General features: G+C 46.7%; 1 protein-coding gene across 7 annotated transcripts; it reads right to left on the reverse strand.

The window, feature by feature from the left end:
* Window positions 1-3,943: 3,943 nt before the first annotated feature.
* Window positions 3,944-16,390, reverse strand: thap1 (THAP domain containing, apoptosis associated protein 1). 7 transcript variants are annotated; one of them, XR_013796842.1, is made up of 6 exons: window positions 16,025-16,308; window positions 15,652-15,908; window positions 15,008-15,197; window positions 5,489-5,926; window positions 4,460-5,428; window positions 4,227-4,354 (listed from the first exon to the last, which is right to left on the reverse strand). XR_013796842.1 is itself a non-coding variant. In XM_079606983.1 (4 exons), the coding sequence occupies exons 2-4, from the start codon at window positions 15,720-15,722 to the stop codon at window positions 5,153-5,155; spliced, it is 1,035 nt and encodes a 344-aa protein (XP_079463109.1). In that variant the 5' UTR covers window positions 15,723-15,908; window positions 16,025-16,390; the 3' UTR covers window positions 3,944-5,152. The 7 variants fall into 7 exon arrangements, 2 of the variants coding, with proteins under 2 accessions (XP_079463109.1, XP_079463110.1); XR_013796844.1 differs by having other exon boundaries at window positions 4,243-4,354; window positions 4,464-5,428; XR_013796840.1 differs by having other exon boundaries at window positions 4,007-4,354; window positions 15,652-16,358.
* Window positions 16,391-17,419: the final 1,029 nt, after the last annotated feature.

Genomic DNA, 17,419 nt, shown 5'->3' on the forward strand with positions numbered 1-17,419 from the left:
AGGTGGGGTTTCCCCGGCGATGCCACATCCTCGCCGTCAGCCTGGACCGGTGGTACGCCCGCGCCAACACCAGGGGTCGTCTGTAAGAACTGATTTTCCTGTTAAAATAAAACTCACCCTGGACAGAAGATCGCAAAGACAGAGCATAGGACATTGTCCTGTCCAAACACTTTTCCCTTATCTCTGCATCCCCCTCTCCCCCTGAGTCAAGTCACCAAAAGTTCACTAAGAATGCCTATATATCACATATGATGTATCTTGTAAATCTATTGTTTTTGCCTTTTCATGTTTGGTATCATTTTAGATGTCTCAGTGCGATTGGTAAAATGGTCTTAATTTCATTGCAGTCATTGGTAATATTAGAAAGATTAAGAACTTAGGAGAATCCTGCGTTCCTCTTTGGGTGATGTCTCTTCAAGATATCTCCCCACTCCCCCGAGACCAGGTGCTCCCCCTGGGGTACAGGAACTGACCCAAAACAAACTCTGAAAATATTGGCACAACCCTTTTGTTCTGGTCTGGGTATTTAAGGCTAGGTAACAGAGCTGTCTTGGGGATCCTGTAACCATACAGTGCTGTGTCAGTGTTCTCCCGTTGGAAAACACTCACACACCTCTGTGTGTCTCTGTCAGGAATGCATTGCTTACTTTTAGAGTCATCTTTGAGAAATGTATGTCATGCATCTATTATTTCTGAATTGGCTTTTAATTACTTGTGTAATTGGCATGATACATTTATACCTGACAAATAAATGTTACATCTTGATTTATTCTGAAGTTTTCTGAAATCATTATTTTAGTAGATTATAGGAGGCTGGTGCTACCGCAGATCTTGCAGGATCGGTCAAACTAAAGGCGCATGTATGAATGGAGCAGTAGGCACGTCATCTTGAAGACCTTTTGATTTCTGTCTATTACTGATTTAGCAAGTTGTATGGAAATGGCTAAAATCAACTACACTCTTTTGTATGAGTGAGCAGTAGGCAACCGACTTAAGAGGTATTAGCTAACCCTACATCCTCTAACTTCAGAACTGACAAGTTTTGTGTCCGTGAGAAACACGACGTGGCCGACGTGATCTCTGTGCGGCATTGGGTCCATAATGAATAAATAAATGAAAGATAAGAAACTCTGAATAACCAAAGATCTAAATTAATTCATAATCAATATTTATGACTATTTTCTAATAAGAAACACAATCTAAATGTGATTATCACTTGAAACTGGAGTCAGATTAAGCGTAGAGCTAAAGTAATATTCAAACTAAATTCTAATAAATTAAGTGAACTTCACTGGAGCGCTGGAAAGATATACACGCATTATCCCTTCGCCCACCCCGTTGGATTCCGTCGTTGGGCCAATGGGTGGTCCTTACAGTTCCTCGCACGATTCAGCGCGGCTGTCGGCTGCAGTTCCTCACGCCTGCCCTGTTTCGGGGTAATTACCACGTCAGTGTCGGGGAGGTTTCCCAGGATCAAGTGAAGACATGCGTGTCCTTCTCAGCAACGCTGCAGCTCAGGTGGCTCCACAGGGAGATGGAGGACCGTTACCTCCTCCTCCCGATGAAATATGGGGGCTTGCGCCCGATTCTGGATTTACGGCAGTTGAACAAGCACCTCCGACGTTACAAGTTCAGGGTTACCGTACGTCAACCGCTGTCCTCTCTGCGTCCCCGGGCATGGTACTGTACACATCGTGGATTTGACCAATGCGTATTTTCATGTCACAATTATTATAATTATTATGCATTTTATTTAAAGGCACCTTTCTTGACAGTCAAGGTCACCATACATCAACAAGAAAATGACAATATTTAAGTAAAAACAATGAAATACAATACAATTAAAAAAGACAATGCAGTTGTGATCAGAGGGAGTAAGCTATTCTAAGCAGATGGGTTTTGAGTTTGGATTTAAAATGTGAGAGGGAATCAATATTACGAAGATCTGGTGGAAACGAGTTCCAGAGCTGAGGAGCAGAGCAACTGAAAGCTCTGCTCCCCATCGTAACGAGGCGGACACGGGGAACGGTGAGATGGATGGAAGAAGAGGATCTTGCAATCCTTGCCTTGCAATGAAAATGAATCTGATATTTACGGAAGATGTAACCAAGGGGGAGAAGATAAATAATGAACAGCAGGGGCTCCAGGACAGAGCCCTGAGGCACTCCTGTGATGACAGGAATTGAATGAGAGGTGAATGAGTTTAACTGAATGAACTGAGTGCGGCCTGAGGGATATGAATAAAACCAGTCAAGAGGTGTGTTAGTGATACCAATAGAGGAGTCTGTCTAGAAGGATGGTGTGTGAAGTATCAAAGGCCGCACTCAAATCAAGGAGAAGGAGAATGGATAGTAAACCTGAGTCAGCAGCTAGGAGAAGGTCGTTAGTGATTTTAAGGAGTGCTGTTTCTGTACTATGAAGAGGACGGAACACGGACTGGAATTGTTCATATAGATTATTGTAGGAAAGATGAGTATGGAGTTGAGCAGCAACTATTTTTTCAAGAATTTTGGAGATGAATGGAAGATTTGAAATAGGACGAAAATTATCAAGGTTGTTGGCATCTGAACCAGGTTTCTTGAGTATTGGAGTTACAGCAGCTGTTTTAAGAGAACAGGGAACAATTCCAGTGGTAAGAGAAGAGTGAATGATGTCTGTAATGAAAAGGGACAGTGGCCTTAACAAGAACAGTAGGAAGGGGTCTAATCGACAGGTTGAAGAATTGGATTTTTGAACGAGATCAGAAATTTCATCGACTGAAGGTAAGGTAAATGCTGGGTTGGAGCAAATAAAACTGGGACAGGTGAGTTCGGACAAGAAGTAGGCATAAGTTGCTGGTGGATATGTTCAATTTTTAAAGAGAAAAATGATAATATAGTATTACAAAAATCAGAAAAGTACAAGTGAGGAGGAAGTGGATCCCGAGGTGTCACAATGGGCTTTATGCACAGCTGCACTACTTCCTGAACTTTAGCCAGCTCCTTTGTTTCCTGTCTGCCATTATTGGACAAACTGATTAATCCAGGTGTGCCTGACCAACAACAATCATCAGACACACCTGGATTAATCAGTTTGTCCAATAATGGAAGGCAGGAAACAAAGGAGCTGGCTAAAGTTCAGGAAGTAGTGCAGCTGTGCATAAAGCCCATTCACCCGGACCACAGTCCTGCCGTTCGGGTTGCCCTGACTCCGCTGCGTCATCGAGGCATGAGAGCATTCGCCTATTCCGATCTACTCCTGGCTGCAGACAACAGGGAACAAGCAGTGCAAACATAAGATCTCCCATCTACGGGATTTTTAATAAATCTCCAAAAGAGCTCCCCGGTTTAGAGATAGATTCGGTAAAGAACACAGCTACGCTGTCACTTCAAAGAGCCGGGAAGTTTCGCAGCTGCCGGAGTCTTTTTCGACTGGGAAGGCGGGTGTGTTTTCACAGTGTTGAGCCGGCTGGGGCTGACAGCAGTCGTCCGGCTGGGTCTCCTCAGTTCCAGAGATGGGCGCTGGTCTGAATGCTCTGGTTCCCAGGGGATCCCCGGGTCTGTTGACCGAGCGAGTTCCTCTTGGCAGAGTGACGTCACGTATAGTAGAGATGACAGATGCGTCACTATGTGGGTGGGGAGCTCTGTAAAGGAGAATGGCCGTCAGCACTGACGGAGCGTCGCGGGCAGTTCTTCTGGCACCGAAACCCTTTGTGCAGCAGCTGCACGGCGAACATGTGTGAGTCAGAACAGACAACACGTCAGTAATGTCGTACGTAAGCACACACTTGCTCTCTTCCCTTACTGCAACTGCGACAGACACCCCTAATGTGGGCCAGCGAACACTTAGAGTCGCTCAGGGCAGAGCATGGGAATGGCGGCGCAGACCTGCTATCCAGGGCAGGACACGGGTCAGGGAGTGGCGCTCGCACCCGACAAGACTGGCGCAGATTTGGGATCGGTTCGGCAGAGTGGAGGTCAATCTTTTTGTGTCCAAGGAAAACACGAACCGCCGTTTTTTCTGATAACCGACAGCAGCTAATGGCCTCATGTATGGCCCAAAACTCTACTGATTTGCACTTTATATGGACTTTCTCCAAGCTTCCAGGAAACATGTGAGCATGTGAACATACAAGAGTGTCTGTGGATGTGTTGAGTTTATACCGTCTGTTCCCAGTTTACCACAGTAGATACTACGGTAACACTTATTAGCCACCCTTTCAAAACAAATTCAACTGACAAAGTAATCGAAATAACAGATTCTGAATGAATGTCTCGTTTTGAAACATACCATATTCATTTATTACAATATGACTGCTGTAATTCATATTTTGCAGGAATCTTTCTGTACTGTGGTCAAGTTTTGTGGTGTTTCTCTCTCACACACACACACACACACACACACACACACACACACACACACACACACACACACACACACACACACACACACACACACACACACACACACACACACACACACACACACACACACACACACACACACACACACACACACACACACACACATTCAGAAACTCCAGCACAAACAGGTCGAGAAAGAGAACCATGTATTAAAACAGTCAAACCACCGTAAGGCAACTATGATGGAACTTTTCCCAGCAAAAAAAAAAAAACTATTCCCCAAATATGGCTTAAATGGATTCCATAATAATTACTGTTTTGTGAGCAATAATTGAATCAGCAAAAAAAACCAAAAAACTCAAAACAGCTCAAAGCCCTTTGATACGAAACTATACGGCTACTGATATAAGTGTTAAGTAAAGTCTAGTTTGGTCATCTTAGTACATTAATCAAATGAAAAACTATTCAATACAATTTCCAGACGTTTAAATTAGAAAAACATGTAATAACTGAAACACTGATCTGCCACGGGAACCTGATTGGCTGAAGCGTTGGTCATCGGTGTCTTTCTCCAGTGTTCCTCGAGTATCTCTCTCTCGGCACTGAAGAGCACAGGCCGTCTCAAGCGCTGAAGGGTTCAGTTACTCTGCCCGGGTCGGTTCGGAAGCGCTCCAGAATCCCCCCAGACGTCATTGCATGTTCCTGATTCTGTCCTGAAGTGAATCCATGAAGTCCTGTCCAGTTCAGCCTCTCGTCTGCCGTCCACACACACTCAGAACTCAGGTCGGGATTGATAGAGGATTAACCCCTCACAACGCCCCGATGGTCTCGATGCCCTTCAGCGCGTCGTAGATCTCTGTGGGCAGCATGACGAAGGATGACCCTGGCGCCGGGTCCTTCTGGACATGGGCCCGGCTCATGGGGTCCTTCTGGACCTGGGCCCGGCTCATGGGGTCCTTCTGGACCTGGGCCCGGCTCATGGGGTCCTTCTGGACCTGGGCCCGGCTCATGGGGTCCTTCTGGACCTGGGCCCGGCTCATGGGGTCCTTCTGGACCTGGGCCCGGCTCATGGGGTCCTTCTGGACCTGGGCCCGGCTCATGGGGTCCTTCTGGACCTGGGCCCGGCTCATGGGGCCCTTCTGGACCTGGGCCCGGCTCATGGGGTCCTTCTGGACCTGGGCCCGGCTCATGGGGCCCTTCTGGACCTGGGCCCGGCTCATGGGGTCCTTCTGGATCTGGGCCCGGCTCATGGGGTCCTTCTGGATCTGGGCCCGGCTCATGGTTCTGAAGCGCTCCAGCTGCCGCTCCTGACGCCTGCACTTCTGCTGGACCGTCTTCAGTCTCTTGCGCAGCTTCTCCATCTGCTCCTGCAGCTGCTCGACCCGCTTCTTCTGCTGACCCGTGTCCTCCACCGTGTAGTTGTGGTCGCAGGACACGCAGGCGCTGAAGTGGGGCTCCCGGATGATCTCCGGCTCGGCTCTGGTCGGGTCCGGTTCAGGCACTGCCATCTCCTCAGCATCAGAGAGAGGGAGGCTGAGAGGAAAGTCCAGGTCCGGGCTGAAGGAGTCCTCCATAGAAGATGCCTGTGGGGTCAAATGTCATAGGGGCTTATAATTGGCATGCAATATTTCTGAAAGGCTTTAATACATTTGATAAAAATACTGAAATGAGTGTGAGAGTGAGACGTTAGGGTCTGTAATGAGGTAAAGTCACCGCAGTGTGTGAGTGAGACGTCAGCAATGAAGTAAAGTCACCGCAGTGTGTGAGTGAGACGTCAGTAATGAGGTAAAGTCTCCGCAGTGTGTGATTGAGACGTCAGTAATGAGGTAAAGTCACCGCAGTGTGAGTGAGACGTCAGTAATGAGGTAAAGTCTCCGCAGTGTGCGAGTGAGACGTCAGTAATGAGGTAAAGTCTCCGCAGTGTGAGAGTGAGACGTCAGTAATGAGGTAAAGTCTCCGCAGTGTGTGATTGAGACGTCAGTAATGAGGTAAAGTCACCGCAGTGTGAGAGTGAGACGTCAGTAATGAGGTAAAGTCACCGCAGTGTGAGAGTGAGACGTCAGTAAAGAGGGAAAGTCACCGCAGTGTGAGAGTGAGACGTCAGTAATGAGGTAAAGTCACCGCAGTGTGAGAGTGAGACGTCAGTAATGAGGTAAAGTCACCGCAGTGTGAGAGGGAAAGATGTCAGTAATGAGGTAAAGTCTCCGCAGTGTGTGAGTGAGACGTCAGTAATGAGGTAAAGTCACCGCAGTGTGAGAGTGAGACGTCAGTAATGAGGTAAAGTCTCCGCAGTGTGTGAGTGAGACGTCAGTAATGAGGTAAAGTCACCGCAGTGTGAGAGGGAAAGATGTCAGTAATGAGGTAAAGTCTCCGCAGTGTGAGAGTGAGACGTCAGTAATGAGGTAAAGTCACCGCAGTGTGAGAGTGAGACGTCAGTAATGAGGTAAAGTCACCGCAGTGTGAGAGTGAGACGTCAGTAAAGAGGGAAAGTCACCGCAGTGTGAGAGTGAGACGTCAGTAATGAGGTAAAGTCACGCAGTGTGTGAGTGAGACGTCAGTAATGAGGTAAAGTCTCCGCAGTGTGAGAGTGAGACGTCAGTAATGAGGTAAAGTCACCGCAGTGTGAGAGTGAGACGTCAGTAATGAGGTAAAGTCACCGCAGTGTGAGATTGAGACGTCAGTAAAGAGGGAAAGTCACCGCAGTGTGAGAGTGAGACGTCAGTAATGAGGTAAAGTCACGCAGTGTGAGAGTGAGACGTCAGTAATGAGGTAAAGTCTCCGCAGTGTGAGAGTGAGACGTCAGTAATGAGGTAAAGTCACCGCAGTGTGAGATTGAGACGTCAGTAAAGAGGGAAAGTCACGCAGTGTGAGAGTGAGACGTCAGTAATGAGGTAAAGTCACCGCAGTGTGAGAGTGAGACGTCAGTAATGAGGTAAAGTCACCGCAGTGTGAGATTGAGACGTCAGTAAAGAGGGAAAGTCACCGCAGTGTGAGAGTGAGACGTCAGTAATGAGGTAAAGTCTCCGCAGTGTGAGAGTGAGACGTCAGTAATGAGGTAAAGTCTCCGCAGTGTGTGAGTGAGACGTCAGTAATGAGGTAAAGTCTCCGCAGTGTGTGAGTGAGACGTCAGTAATGAGGTAAAGTCACGCAGTGTGAGAGTGAGACGTCAGTAATGAGGTAAAGTCTCCGCAGTGTGTGAGTGAAACGTCAGTAATGAGGTAAAGTCACGCAGTGTGAGAGTGAGACGTCAGTAATGAGGTAAAGTCTCCGCAGTGTGAGAGTGAGACGTCAGTAATGAGGTAAAGTCTCCGCAGTGTGTGAGTGAGACGTCAGTAAAGAGGGAAAGTCACGCAGTGTGAGAGTGAGACGTCAGTAATGAGGTAAAGTCACCGCAGTGTGAGATTGAGACGTCAGTAAAGAGGGAAAGTCACCGCAGTGTGAGAGTGAGACGTCAGTAATGAGGTAAAGTCTCCGCAGTGTGAGAGTGAGACGTCAGTAAAGAGGGAAAGTCACGCAGTGTGAGAGTGAGACGTCAGCAATGAGGTAAAGTCACCGCAGTGTGAGAGTGAGACGTCAGTAAAGAGGGAAAGTCACGCAGTGTGAGAGTGAGACGTCAGTAAAGAGGGAAAGTCACCGCAGTGTGAGAGTGAGACGTCAGCAATGAGGTAAAGTCACCACAGTGTGAGAGTGAGACGTCAGTAATGAGGTAAAGTCACCGCAGTGTGAGAGTGAGACGTCAGTAAAGAGGGAAAGTCACGCAGTGTGAGAGTGAGACGTCAGTAATGAGGTAAAGTCACCGCAGTGTGAGAGTGAGACGTCAGTAATGAGGTAAAGTCACCGCAGTGTGTGAGTGAGACGTCAGCAATGAGGGAAAGTCACGCAGTGTGAGAGTGAGACGTCAGCAATGAGGTAAAGTCACCGCAGTGTGAGAGTGAGACGTCAGTAAAGAGGGAAAGTCACGCAGTGTGAGAGTGAGACGTCAGCAATGAGGTAAAGTCACCGCAGTGTGAGAGTGAGACGTCAGTAAAGAGGGAAAGTCACGCAGTGTGAGAGTGAGACGTCAGCAATGAGGTAAAGTCACCGCAGTGTGAGAGTGAGACGTCAGTAATGAGGTAAAGTCTCCGCAGTGTGAGAGTGAGACGTCAGTAATGAGGTAAAGTCACCGCAGTGTGAGAGTGAGACGTCAGTAATGAGGTAAAGTCACCGCAGTGTGAGAGTGAGACGTCAGCAATGAGGTAAAGTCACCGCAGTGTGAGAGTGAGACGTCAGGAAAGAGGTAAAGTCACGCAGTGTGAGAGTGAGACGTCAGTAATGAGGTAAAGTCTCCGCAGTGTGAGAGTGAGACGTCAGCAATGAGGTAAAGTCACCGCAGTGTGAGAGTGAGACGTCAGTAATGAGGTAAAGTCTCCGCAGTGTGAGAGTGAGACGTCAGTAAAGAGGGAAAGTCACGCAGTGTGAGAGTGAGACGTCAGCAATGAGGTAAAGTCACCGCAGTGTGAGAGTGAGACGTCAGTAATGAGGTAAAGTCACGGCAGTGTGAGATTGAGACGTCAGTAATGAGGTAGTCACCGCAGTGTGTGAGTGAGACGTCAGTAATGAGGTAAAGTCTCCGCAGTGTGAGAGTGAGACGTCAGTAATGAGGTAAAGTCACCGCAGTGTGAGAGTGAGACGTCAGTAATGAGGTAAAGTCACGCAGTGTGTGAGTGAGACGTCAGTAATGAGGTAAAGTCACCGCAGTGTGAGAGTGAGACGTCAGTAATGAGGTAAAGTCACCGCAGTGTGAGAGTGAGACGTCAGTAATGAGGTAAAGTCTCCGCAGTGTGTGAGTGAGACGTCAGTAATGAGGTAAAGTCTCCGCAGTGTGAGAGTGAGACGTCAGTAATGAGGTAAAGTCACCGCAGTGTGTGAGTGAGACGTCAGTAATGAGGTAAAGTCACCGCAGTGTGTGAGTGAGACGTCAGTAATGAGGTAAAGTCTCCGCAGTGTGAGATTGAGACGTCAGTAATGAGGTAAAGTCACCGCAGTGTGAGAGTGAGACGTCAGTAATGAGGTAAAGTCACCGCAGTGTGAGATTGAGACGTCAGTAATGAGGTAGTCACCGCAGTGTGTGAGTGAGACGTCAGTAATGAGGTAAAGTCTCCGCAGTGTGAGAGTGAGACGTCAGTAATGAGGTAAAGTCACCGCAGTGTGAGAGTGAGACGTCAGTAATGAGGTAAAGTCACGCAGTGTGTGAGTGAGACGTCAGTAATGAGGTAAAGTCACCGCAGTGTGAGAGTGAGACGTCAGTAATGAGGTAAAGTCACCGCAGTGTGTGAGTGAGACGTCAGTAATGAGGTAAAGTCTCCGCAGTGTGTGAGTGAGACGTCAGTAATGAGGTAAAGTCTCCGCAGTGTGTGAGTGAGACGTCAGTAATGAGGTAAAGTCTCCGCAGTGTGTGAGTGAGACGTCAGTAATGAGGTAAAGTCACCGCAGTGTGAGAGTGAGACGTCAGTAATGAGGTAAAGTCACCGCAGTGTGAGAGGGAAAGACGTCAGTAATGAGGTAAAGTCACCGCAGTGTGAGAGGGAAAGATGTCAGTAATGAGGTAAAGTCTCCGCAGTGTGTGAGTGAGACGTCAGTAATGAGGTAAAGTCACCGCAGTGTGAGAGTGAGACGTCAGTAATGAGGTAAAGTCACCGCAGTGTGAGATTGAGACGTCAGTAAAGAGGTAAAGTCACCGCAGTGTGAGAGTGAGACGTCAGTAATGAGGTAAAGTCACCGCAGTGTGAGATTGAGACGTCAGTAAAGAGGTAAAGTCACCGCAGTGTGAGAGTGAGACGTCAGTAATGAGGTAAAGTCACCGCAGTGTGAGAGTGAGACGTCAGTAATGAGGTAAAGTCACCGCAGTGTGAGAGGGAAAGATGTCAGTAATGAGGTAAAGTCACCGCAGTGTGAGATTGAGACGTCAGTAAAGAGGTAAAGTCACCGCAGTGTGAGAGTGAGACGTCAGTAATGAGGTAAAGTCACCGCAGTGTGAGAGTGAGACGTCAGTAATGAGGTAAAGTCACCGCAGTGTGAGAGGGAAAGACGTCAGTAATGAGGTAAAGTCACCGCAGTGTGAGAGTGAGACGTCAGTAATGAGGTAAAGTCACCGCAGTGTGAGATTGAGACGTCAGTAAAGAGGGAAAGTCACCGCAGTGTGAGAGTGAGACGTCAGTAATGAGGTAAAGTCACGCAGTGTGAGAGTGAGACGTCAGTAATGAGGTAAAGTCTCCGCAGTGTGAGAGTGAGACGTCAGTAATGAGGTAAAGTCACCGCAGTGTGAGATTGAGACGTCAGTAAAGAGGTAAAGTCACCGCAGTGTGAGATTGAGACGTCAGTAAAGAGGGAAAGTCACCGCAGTGTGAGAGTGAGACGTCAGTAATGAGGTAAAGTCTCCGCAGTGTGAGAGTGAGACGTCAGTAATGAGGTAAAGTCACCGCAGTGTGAGATTGAGACGTCAGTAATGAGGTAAAGTCTCCGCAGTGTGAGAGTGAGACGTCAGTAAAGAGGGAAAGTCACCGCAGTGTGAGTGAGACGTCAGTAATGAGGTAAAGTCACCGCAGTGTGAGAGTGAGACGTCAGTAAAGAGGGAAAGTCAAGCAGTGTGAGAGTGAGACGTCAGTAATGAGGTAAAGTCACAGCAGTGTGTGAGTGAGACGTCAGTAATGAGGTAAAGTCACCGCAGTGTGAGAGTGAGACGTCAGCAATGAGGTAAAGTCACCGCAGTGTGAGAGTGAGACGTCAGTAAAGAGGGAAAGTCACGCAGTGTGAGAGTGAGACGTCAGTAATGAGGTAAAGTCACCGCAGTGTGAGAGTGAGACGTCAGTAATGAGGTAAAGTCACCGCAGTGTGAGAGTGAGACGTCAGTAATGAGGTAAAGTCACCGCAGTGTGAGAGTGAGACGTCAGCAATGAGGTAAAGTCACCGCAGTGTGAGAGTGAGACGTCAGTAAAGAGGTAAAGTCACGCAGTGTGAGAGTGAGACGTCAGTAATGAGGTAAAGTCTCCGCAGTGTGAGAGTGAGACGTCAGCAATGAGGTAAAGTCACCGCAGTGTGAGAGTGAGACGTCAGTAATGAGGTAAAGTCTCCGCAGTGTGAGAGTGAGACGTCAGTAAAGAGGGAAAGTCACGCAGTGTGAGAGTGAGACGTCAGCAATGAGGTAAAGTCACCGCAGTGTGAGAGTGAGACGTCAGTAATGAGGTAAAGTCACCGCAGTGTGAGATTGAGACGTCAGTAATGAGGTAGTCACCGCAGTGTGTGAGTGAGACGTCAGTAATGAGGTAAAGTATCCGCAGTGTGAGAGTGAGACGTCAGTAATGAGGTAAAGTCACCGCAGTGTGAGAGTGAGACGTCAGTAATGAGGTAAAGTCACGCAGTGTGTGAGTGAGACGTCAGTAATGAGGTAAAGTCTCCGCAGTGTGTGAGTGAGACGTCAGTAATGAGGTAAAGTCACCGCAGTGTGTGAGTGAGACGTCAGTAATGAGGTAAAGTCTCCGCAGTGTGTGAGTGAGACGTCAGTAATGAGGTAAAGTCTCCGCAGTGTGTGAGTGAGACGTCAGTAATGAGGTAAAGTCACCGCAGTGTGTGAGTGAGACATCAGTAATGAGGTAAAGTCACGCAGTGTGAGAGTGAGACGTCAGTAATGAGGTAAAGTCTCCGCAGTGTGAGAGTGAGACATCAGTAATGAGGTAAAGTCACGCAGTGTGAGAGTGAGACGTCAGTAATGAGGTAAAGTCACCGCAGTGTGAGAGTGAGACGTCAGTAATGAGGTAAAGTCACCGCAGTGTGAGAGTGAGACGTCAGTAATGAGGTAAAGTCACCGCAGTGTGAGAGTGAGACGTCAGTAATGAGGTAAAGTCACCGCAGTGTGTGAGTGAGACGTCAGTAATGAGGTAAAGTCTCCGCAGTGTGAGAGTGAGACGTCAGTAATGAGGTAAAGTCACCGCAGTGTGAGAGTGAGACGTCAGTAATGAGGTAAAGTCTCCGCAGTGTGTGAGTGAGACGTCAGTAATGAGGTAAAGTCTCCGCAGTGTGTGATTGAGACGTCAGTAATGAGGTAAAGTCACCGCAGTGTGAGAGTGAGACGTCAGTAATGAGGTAAAGTCTCCGCAGTGTGTGAGTGAGACGTCAGTAATGAGGTAAAGTCACCGCAGTGTGAGAGTGAGACGTCAGCAATGAGGTAAAGTCACCGCAGTGTGAGAGTGAGACGTCAGTAAAGAGGGAAAGTCACGCAGTGTGAGAGTGAGACGTCAGTAATGAGGTAAAGTCACCGCAGTGTGTGAGTGAGACGTCAGTAATGAGGTAAAGTCACCGCAGTGTGAGAGTGAGACGTCAGTAATGAGGTAAAGTCACCGCAGTGTGAGAGTGAGACGTCAGTAATGAGGTAAAGTCACCGCAGTGTGAGAGTGAGACGTCAGTAATGAGGTAAAGTCACCGCAGTGTGTGAGTGAGACGTCAGTAATGAGGTAAAGTCACCGCAGTGTGTGAGTGAGACGTCAGTAATGAGGTAAAGTCTCCGCAGTGTGTGATTGAGACGTCAGTAAAGAGGGAAAGTCACCGCAGTGTGAGAGTGAGACGTCAGTAATGAGGTAAAGTCTCCGCAGTGTGTGATTGAGACGTCAGTAATGAGGTAAAGTCACCGCAGTGTGTGAGTGAGACGTCAGTAATGAGGTAAAGTCTCCGCAGTGTGAGAGTGAGACGTCAGTAATGAGGTAAAGTCTCCGCAGTGTGTGAGTGAGACGTCAGTAATGAGGTAAAGTCACGCAGTGTGTGAGTGAGACGTCAGTAATGAGGTAAAGTCTCCGCAGTGTGTGAGTGAGACGTCAGTAATGAGGTAAAGTCTCCGCAGTGTGTGAGTGAGACGTCAGTAATGAGGTAAAGTCTCCGCAGTGTGTGAGTGAGACGTCAGTAATGAGGTAAAGTCACCGCAGTGTGTGAGTGAGACGTCAGTAATGAGGTAAAGTCACGCAGTGTGAGAGTGAGACGTCAGTAATGAGGTAAAGTCTCCGCAGTGTGAGAGTGAGACGTCAGTAATGAGGTAAAGTCACCGCAGTGTGAGAGTGAGACGTCAGTAATGAGGTAAAGTCACCGCAGTGTGTGAGTGAGACGTCAGTAATGAGGTAAAGTCACCGCAGTGTGTGAGTGAGACGTCAGTAATGAGGTAAAGTCTCCGCAGTGTGTGAGTGAGACGTCAGTAATGAGGTAAAGTCACCGCAGTGTGTGATTGAGACGTCAGTAAAGAGGGAAAGTCACCGCAGTGTGAGAGTGAGACGTCAGTAATGAGGTAAAGTCTCCGCAGTGTGTGATTGAGACGTCAGTAATGAGGTAAAGTCTCCGCAGTGTGTGAGTGAGACGTCAGTAATGAGGTAAAGTCTCCGCAGTGTGAGAGTGAGACGTCAGTAATGAGGTAAAGTCTCCGCAGTGTGAGAGTGAGACGTCAGTAATGAGGTAAAGTCACCGCAGTGTGTGAGTGAGACGTCAGTAATGAGGTAAAGTCTCCGCAGTGTGAGAGTGAGACGTCAGTAATGAGGTAAAGTCACCGCAGTGTGAGAGTGAGACGTCAGTAATGAGGTAAAGTCACCGCAGTGTGAGAGTGAGACGTCAGTAATGAGGTAAAGTCACCGCAGTGTGTGAGTGAGACGTCAGTAATGAGGTAAAGTCACCGCAGTGTGAGAGTGAGACGTCAGCAATGAGGTAAAGTCTCCGCAGTGTGAGAGTGAGACGTCAGTAATGAGGTAAAGTCACCGCAGTGTGAGAGTGAGACGTCAGTAATGAGGTAAAGTCTCCGCAGTGTGAGAGTGAGACGTCAGTAATGAGGTAAAGTCTCCGCAGTGTGAGAGTGAGACGTCAGTAATGAGGTAAAGTCACCGCAGTGTGTGAGTGAGACGTCAGTAATGAGGTAAAGTCACCGCAGTGTGAGAGTGAGACGTCAGTAATGAGGTAAAGTCTCCGCAGTGTGTGAGTGAGACGTCAGTAATGAGGTAAAGTCTCCGCAGTGTGAGAGTGAGACGTCAGTAATGAGGTAAAGTCTCCGCAGTGTGTGAGTGAGACGTCAGTAATGAGGTAAAGTCTCCGCAGTGTGAGAGTGAGACGTCAGTAATGAGGGAAAGTCATGCAGTGTGAGAGTGAGACGTCAGTAATGAGGGAAAGTCACGCAGTGTGAGAGTGAGACGTCAGTAATGAGGTAAAGTCACCGCAGTGTGAGATTGAGACGTCAGTAATGAGGTAAAGTCACCGCAGTGTGAGAGTGAGACGTCAGTAATGAGGTAAAGTCTCCGCAGTGTGTGAGTGAGACGTCAGTAATGAGGTAAAGTCTCCGCAGTGTGTGAGTGAGACGTCAGTAATGAGGTAAAGTCTCCGCAGTGTGTGAGTGAGACGTCAGTAATGAGGTAAAGTCTCCGCAGTGTGAGAGTGAGACGTCAGTAATGAGGTAAAGTCTCCGCAGTGTGTGAGTGAGACGTCAGTAATGAGGTAAAGTCACCGCAGTGTGAGAGTGAGACGTCAGTAATGAGGTAAAGTCACCGCAGTGTGTGAGTGAGACGTCAGTAATGAGGTAAAGTCTCAGCAGTGTGTGAGTGAGACGTCAGTAATGAGGTAAAGTCACCGCAGTGTGCGAGTGAGATGTCAGTAATGAGGTAAAGTACCTGTAGTTTGCTGAAGCTGAAGAGCGAGGGCACTGCGTTGTCCTTCAGCACACGGTTGTTGCACTGGCGTTTGAAACAGTCTCTGGTGAAGTGCTGAGAGCAGATGTTGCTGTACTTGGTGGGCTTGAAGTTTCTTCTCTTAATGGCGGATACCCATTTTCCACAGATGTCCGGCCGGGCCAGAGGAAACCTGTCACACACAATAACACCAATGGATTATAATAACATTAATAATACCTGAGAAAATGTTGTGAAAATAAGACTTAGCTAGATATTCTGAAGAGTTTTGACGTCCAGTCTACAGACAAAAACACTGAGACGTTTCTCAAAACATCTTGTATTTTTCACAGAAGAAAGAAAGTAATAGGGTTTGAAAATGATGACAAAATTATAATTTACATTAGTAGATCATTGAACATTCATGTTCCTTAAACTAATATTTACTAACAAACAAACAATACCGTGGTGCTGTAAAGTTTGTAGCGCCGACAAAGTTGAAGATCAAAATGAGAACCAAACTAAACTAAACTAACAAACAGTGTCTGAAGCTGCAGTAGATCGACTAGAGTCACAAACAAACACAAGAACTATGGAAATAAAGCAACACCGAAACACAGTCAACAACACTGGCGAGTTCAGCTCACTTATGAAAGGAGATGTTTTTATCTTTCTGGTATCTGTTCTTGCATCCGTACGCCGAGCAGGACTGGACCATTTTTGGCTGCGATCTGAAATATGAAGATCAGGAACAATAACATCTGTGGATCTTGAGTGTGAAGCGGATCCTCATGGCTGACAGAGACGCGCTTCATCCGGGTGTTGCTCTGAGATTGTGTGTGATTCTGTGTGTGATTCCCTGTCTCTCCGGCAGGAGGCGCTCATCGGCTCAACAACACGGTTCCTTTCACACACACATTCAGATCTCACGCTTTATATACTGTTTATGATCTCACGACGGCTGTAGACATTTAAACTCAAAGTGTTATAATAATCTTTTGAATATATTATGTCCAGTACCATAAAAAAAGCCACGTAAATCTTCCCCAACAATCAATATAATATTCTATTAAACAGTTCATATCCAGCAATCACGGCGTCTGTGATTGGGTGATGCTGAAGTGCGCTGAGGAGAGTAACGGCTCTCAGGAGACAGCGCTGCCCGTGTGTCCAGTCTGGACGGTAATTTACACAGTATTAATAGCATTTACCTACTTTATACACAGTAATCATTTAAAATAGACCGAATTCTAAATAATATAATTGATATTTAGAGTAGGCTAATCGACGTCCGGGCCGTCAATCTTCATGATCATTTCCATTAAGTTCAACACGATTGTTTTATTTCGGTGCTGAAGCTACGTGAGAATCCTTCAAATATGATTGGCTGTTGCTGGGAAAGGGCACGCCTCTTTCTATGACGACATCAGGAGCACGTCATGTGATTGGTTGTGATTGTAAATAAATTATGATGATGCTGTAGCCCGTGAAGACTGAGGTGTACAAATATTGATCGAACTAAGAAAACTTTACAGTATGTTTTTATTTTTATATTATGCTAATTATTATGCTCAGATTCAGATACACAAATGATATACTCTGGATATCTTAAAATGATGTGATAAAATTCATTATCAAATGTTTAAGGCCAGACAAGTAGTTTGTTAAGGCTTGGTTTGTAGAGAATTATATATATTCAAACACACATAACTATAGAATTAATTATTGATGTGCACGTGAGCGTCACCAGTGTTTCTCACAGGTTCAGTGTAAAGTCTGTGTAGAGAACGCTGTCGTCTTAGCGGCCCATAATTTAACAACTAATGATCCTTTCGACGGAAGTGAATCAATCAAAACTAACTTTAGCTGGAAATATTCAAGAACCGCTATAAAGCCGAAACAATCTGTTAGGCTACCTTACATTATACGTTTATCTCTGTAAAGCCGCTTTGAAACAATCTACATTGTTAAAAGCACTATATAGCCTAAATGAAGATGACATGACTTAAAATAGTATTGATAATTAATGACGTGTTATAATCTGTCCAGACACAAACAAATACCAATATAGCAAGTCTGGGAAAACCACATACAGACTGTAAATAAGGGGTTATGAAGAGGTTCTGAATCAACTCCATCATTATGACACAATAAATTACCCTCATGTTTTCATACACTTAATAATTTGTATTTTATTAATATTTTGGCTAACTCTCCAAGTCTCTCTGCTGTGAATGACACTCATTCCATCCAGATGTTTAGCAAATAAAATAAGATAAAACCATATATCTGTGACTTGACTTCATATAAAGCACATGGATATATTATTGACCCGCTTCAACATTATCATCGTCGGGGTTTCTTGTTTGTGATGCCATTCTGACAGATGATTGACAGGAACGCTTTCCTCTGCAA

The sequence above is a fragment of the Phoxinus phoxinus genome (assembly GCF_949152265.1).
Source record: "Phoxinus phoxinus genome assembly, chromosome: 3".
NCBI classification, from domain to species: Eukaryota; Metazoa; Chordata; class Actinopteri; order Cypriniformes; family Leuciscidae; genus Phoxinus; species Phoxinus phoxinus.

Bases quoted from the DNA above. Each gene is read 5' to 3' on its own strand.
- thap1 (XM_079606983.1), bottom strand. From the start codon at position 15,722: ATGGTCCAGTCCTGCTCGGCGTACGGATGCAAGAACAGATACCAGAAA. The intron at 15,198-15,651 runs GTGAGCTGAACT...TGTGTGTGACAG, and splicing joins AAAAACATCTCCTTTCATAA to GTTTCCTCTGGCCCGGCCGG. The intron at 5,927-15,007 runs GTACTTTACCTC...TTGACCCCACAG, and splicing joins TCAGCTTCAGCAAACTACAG to GCATCTTCTATGGAGGACTC.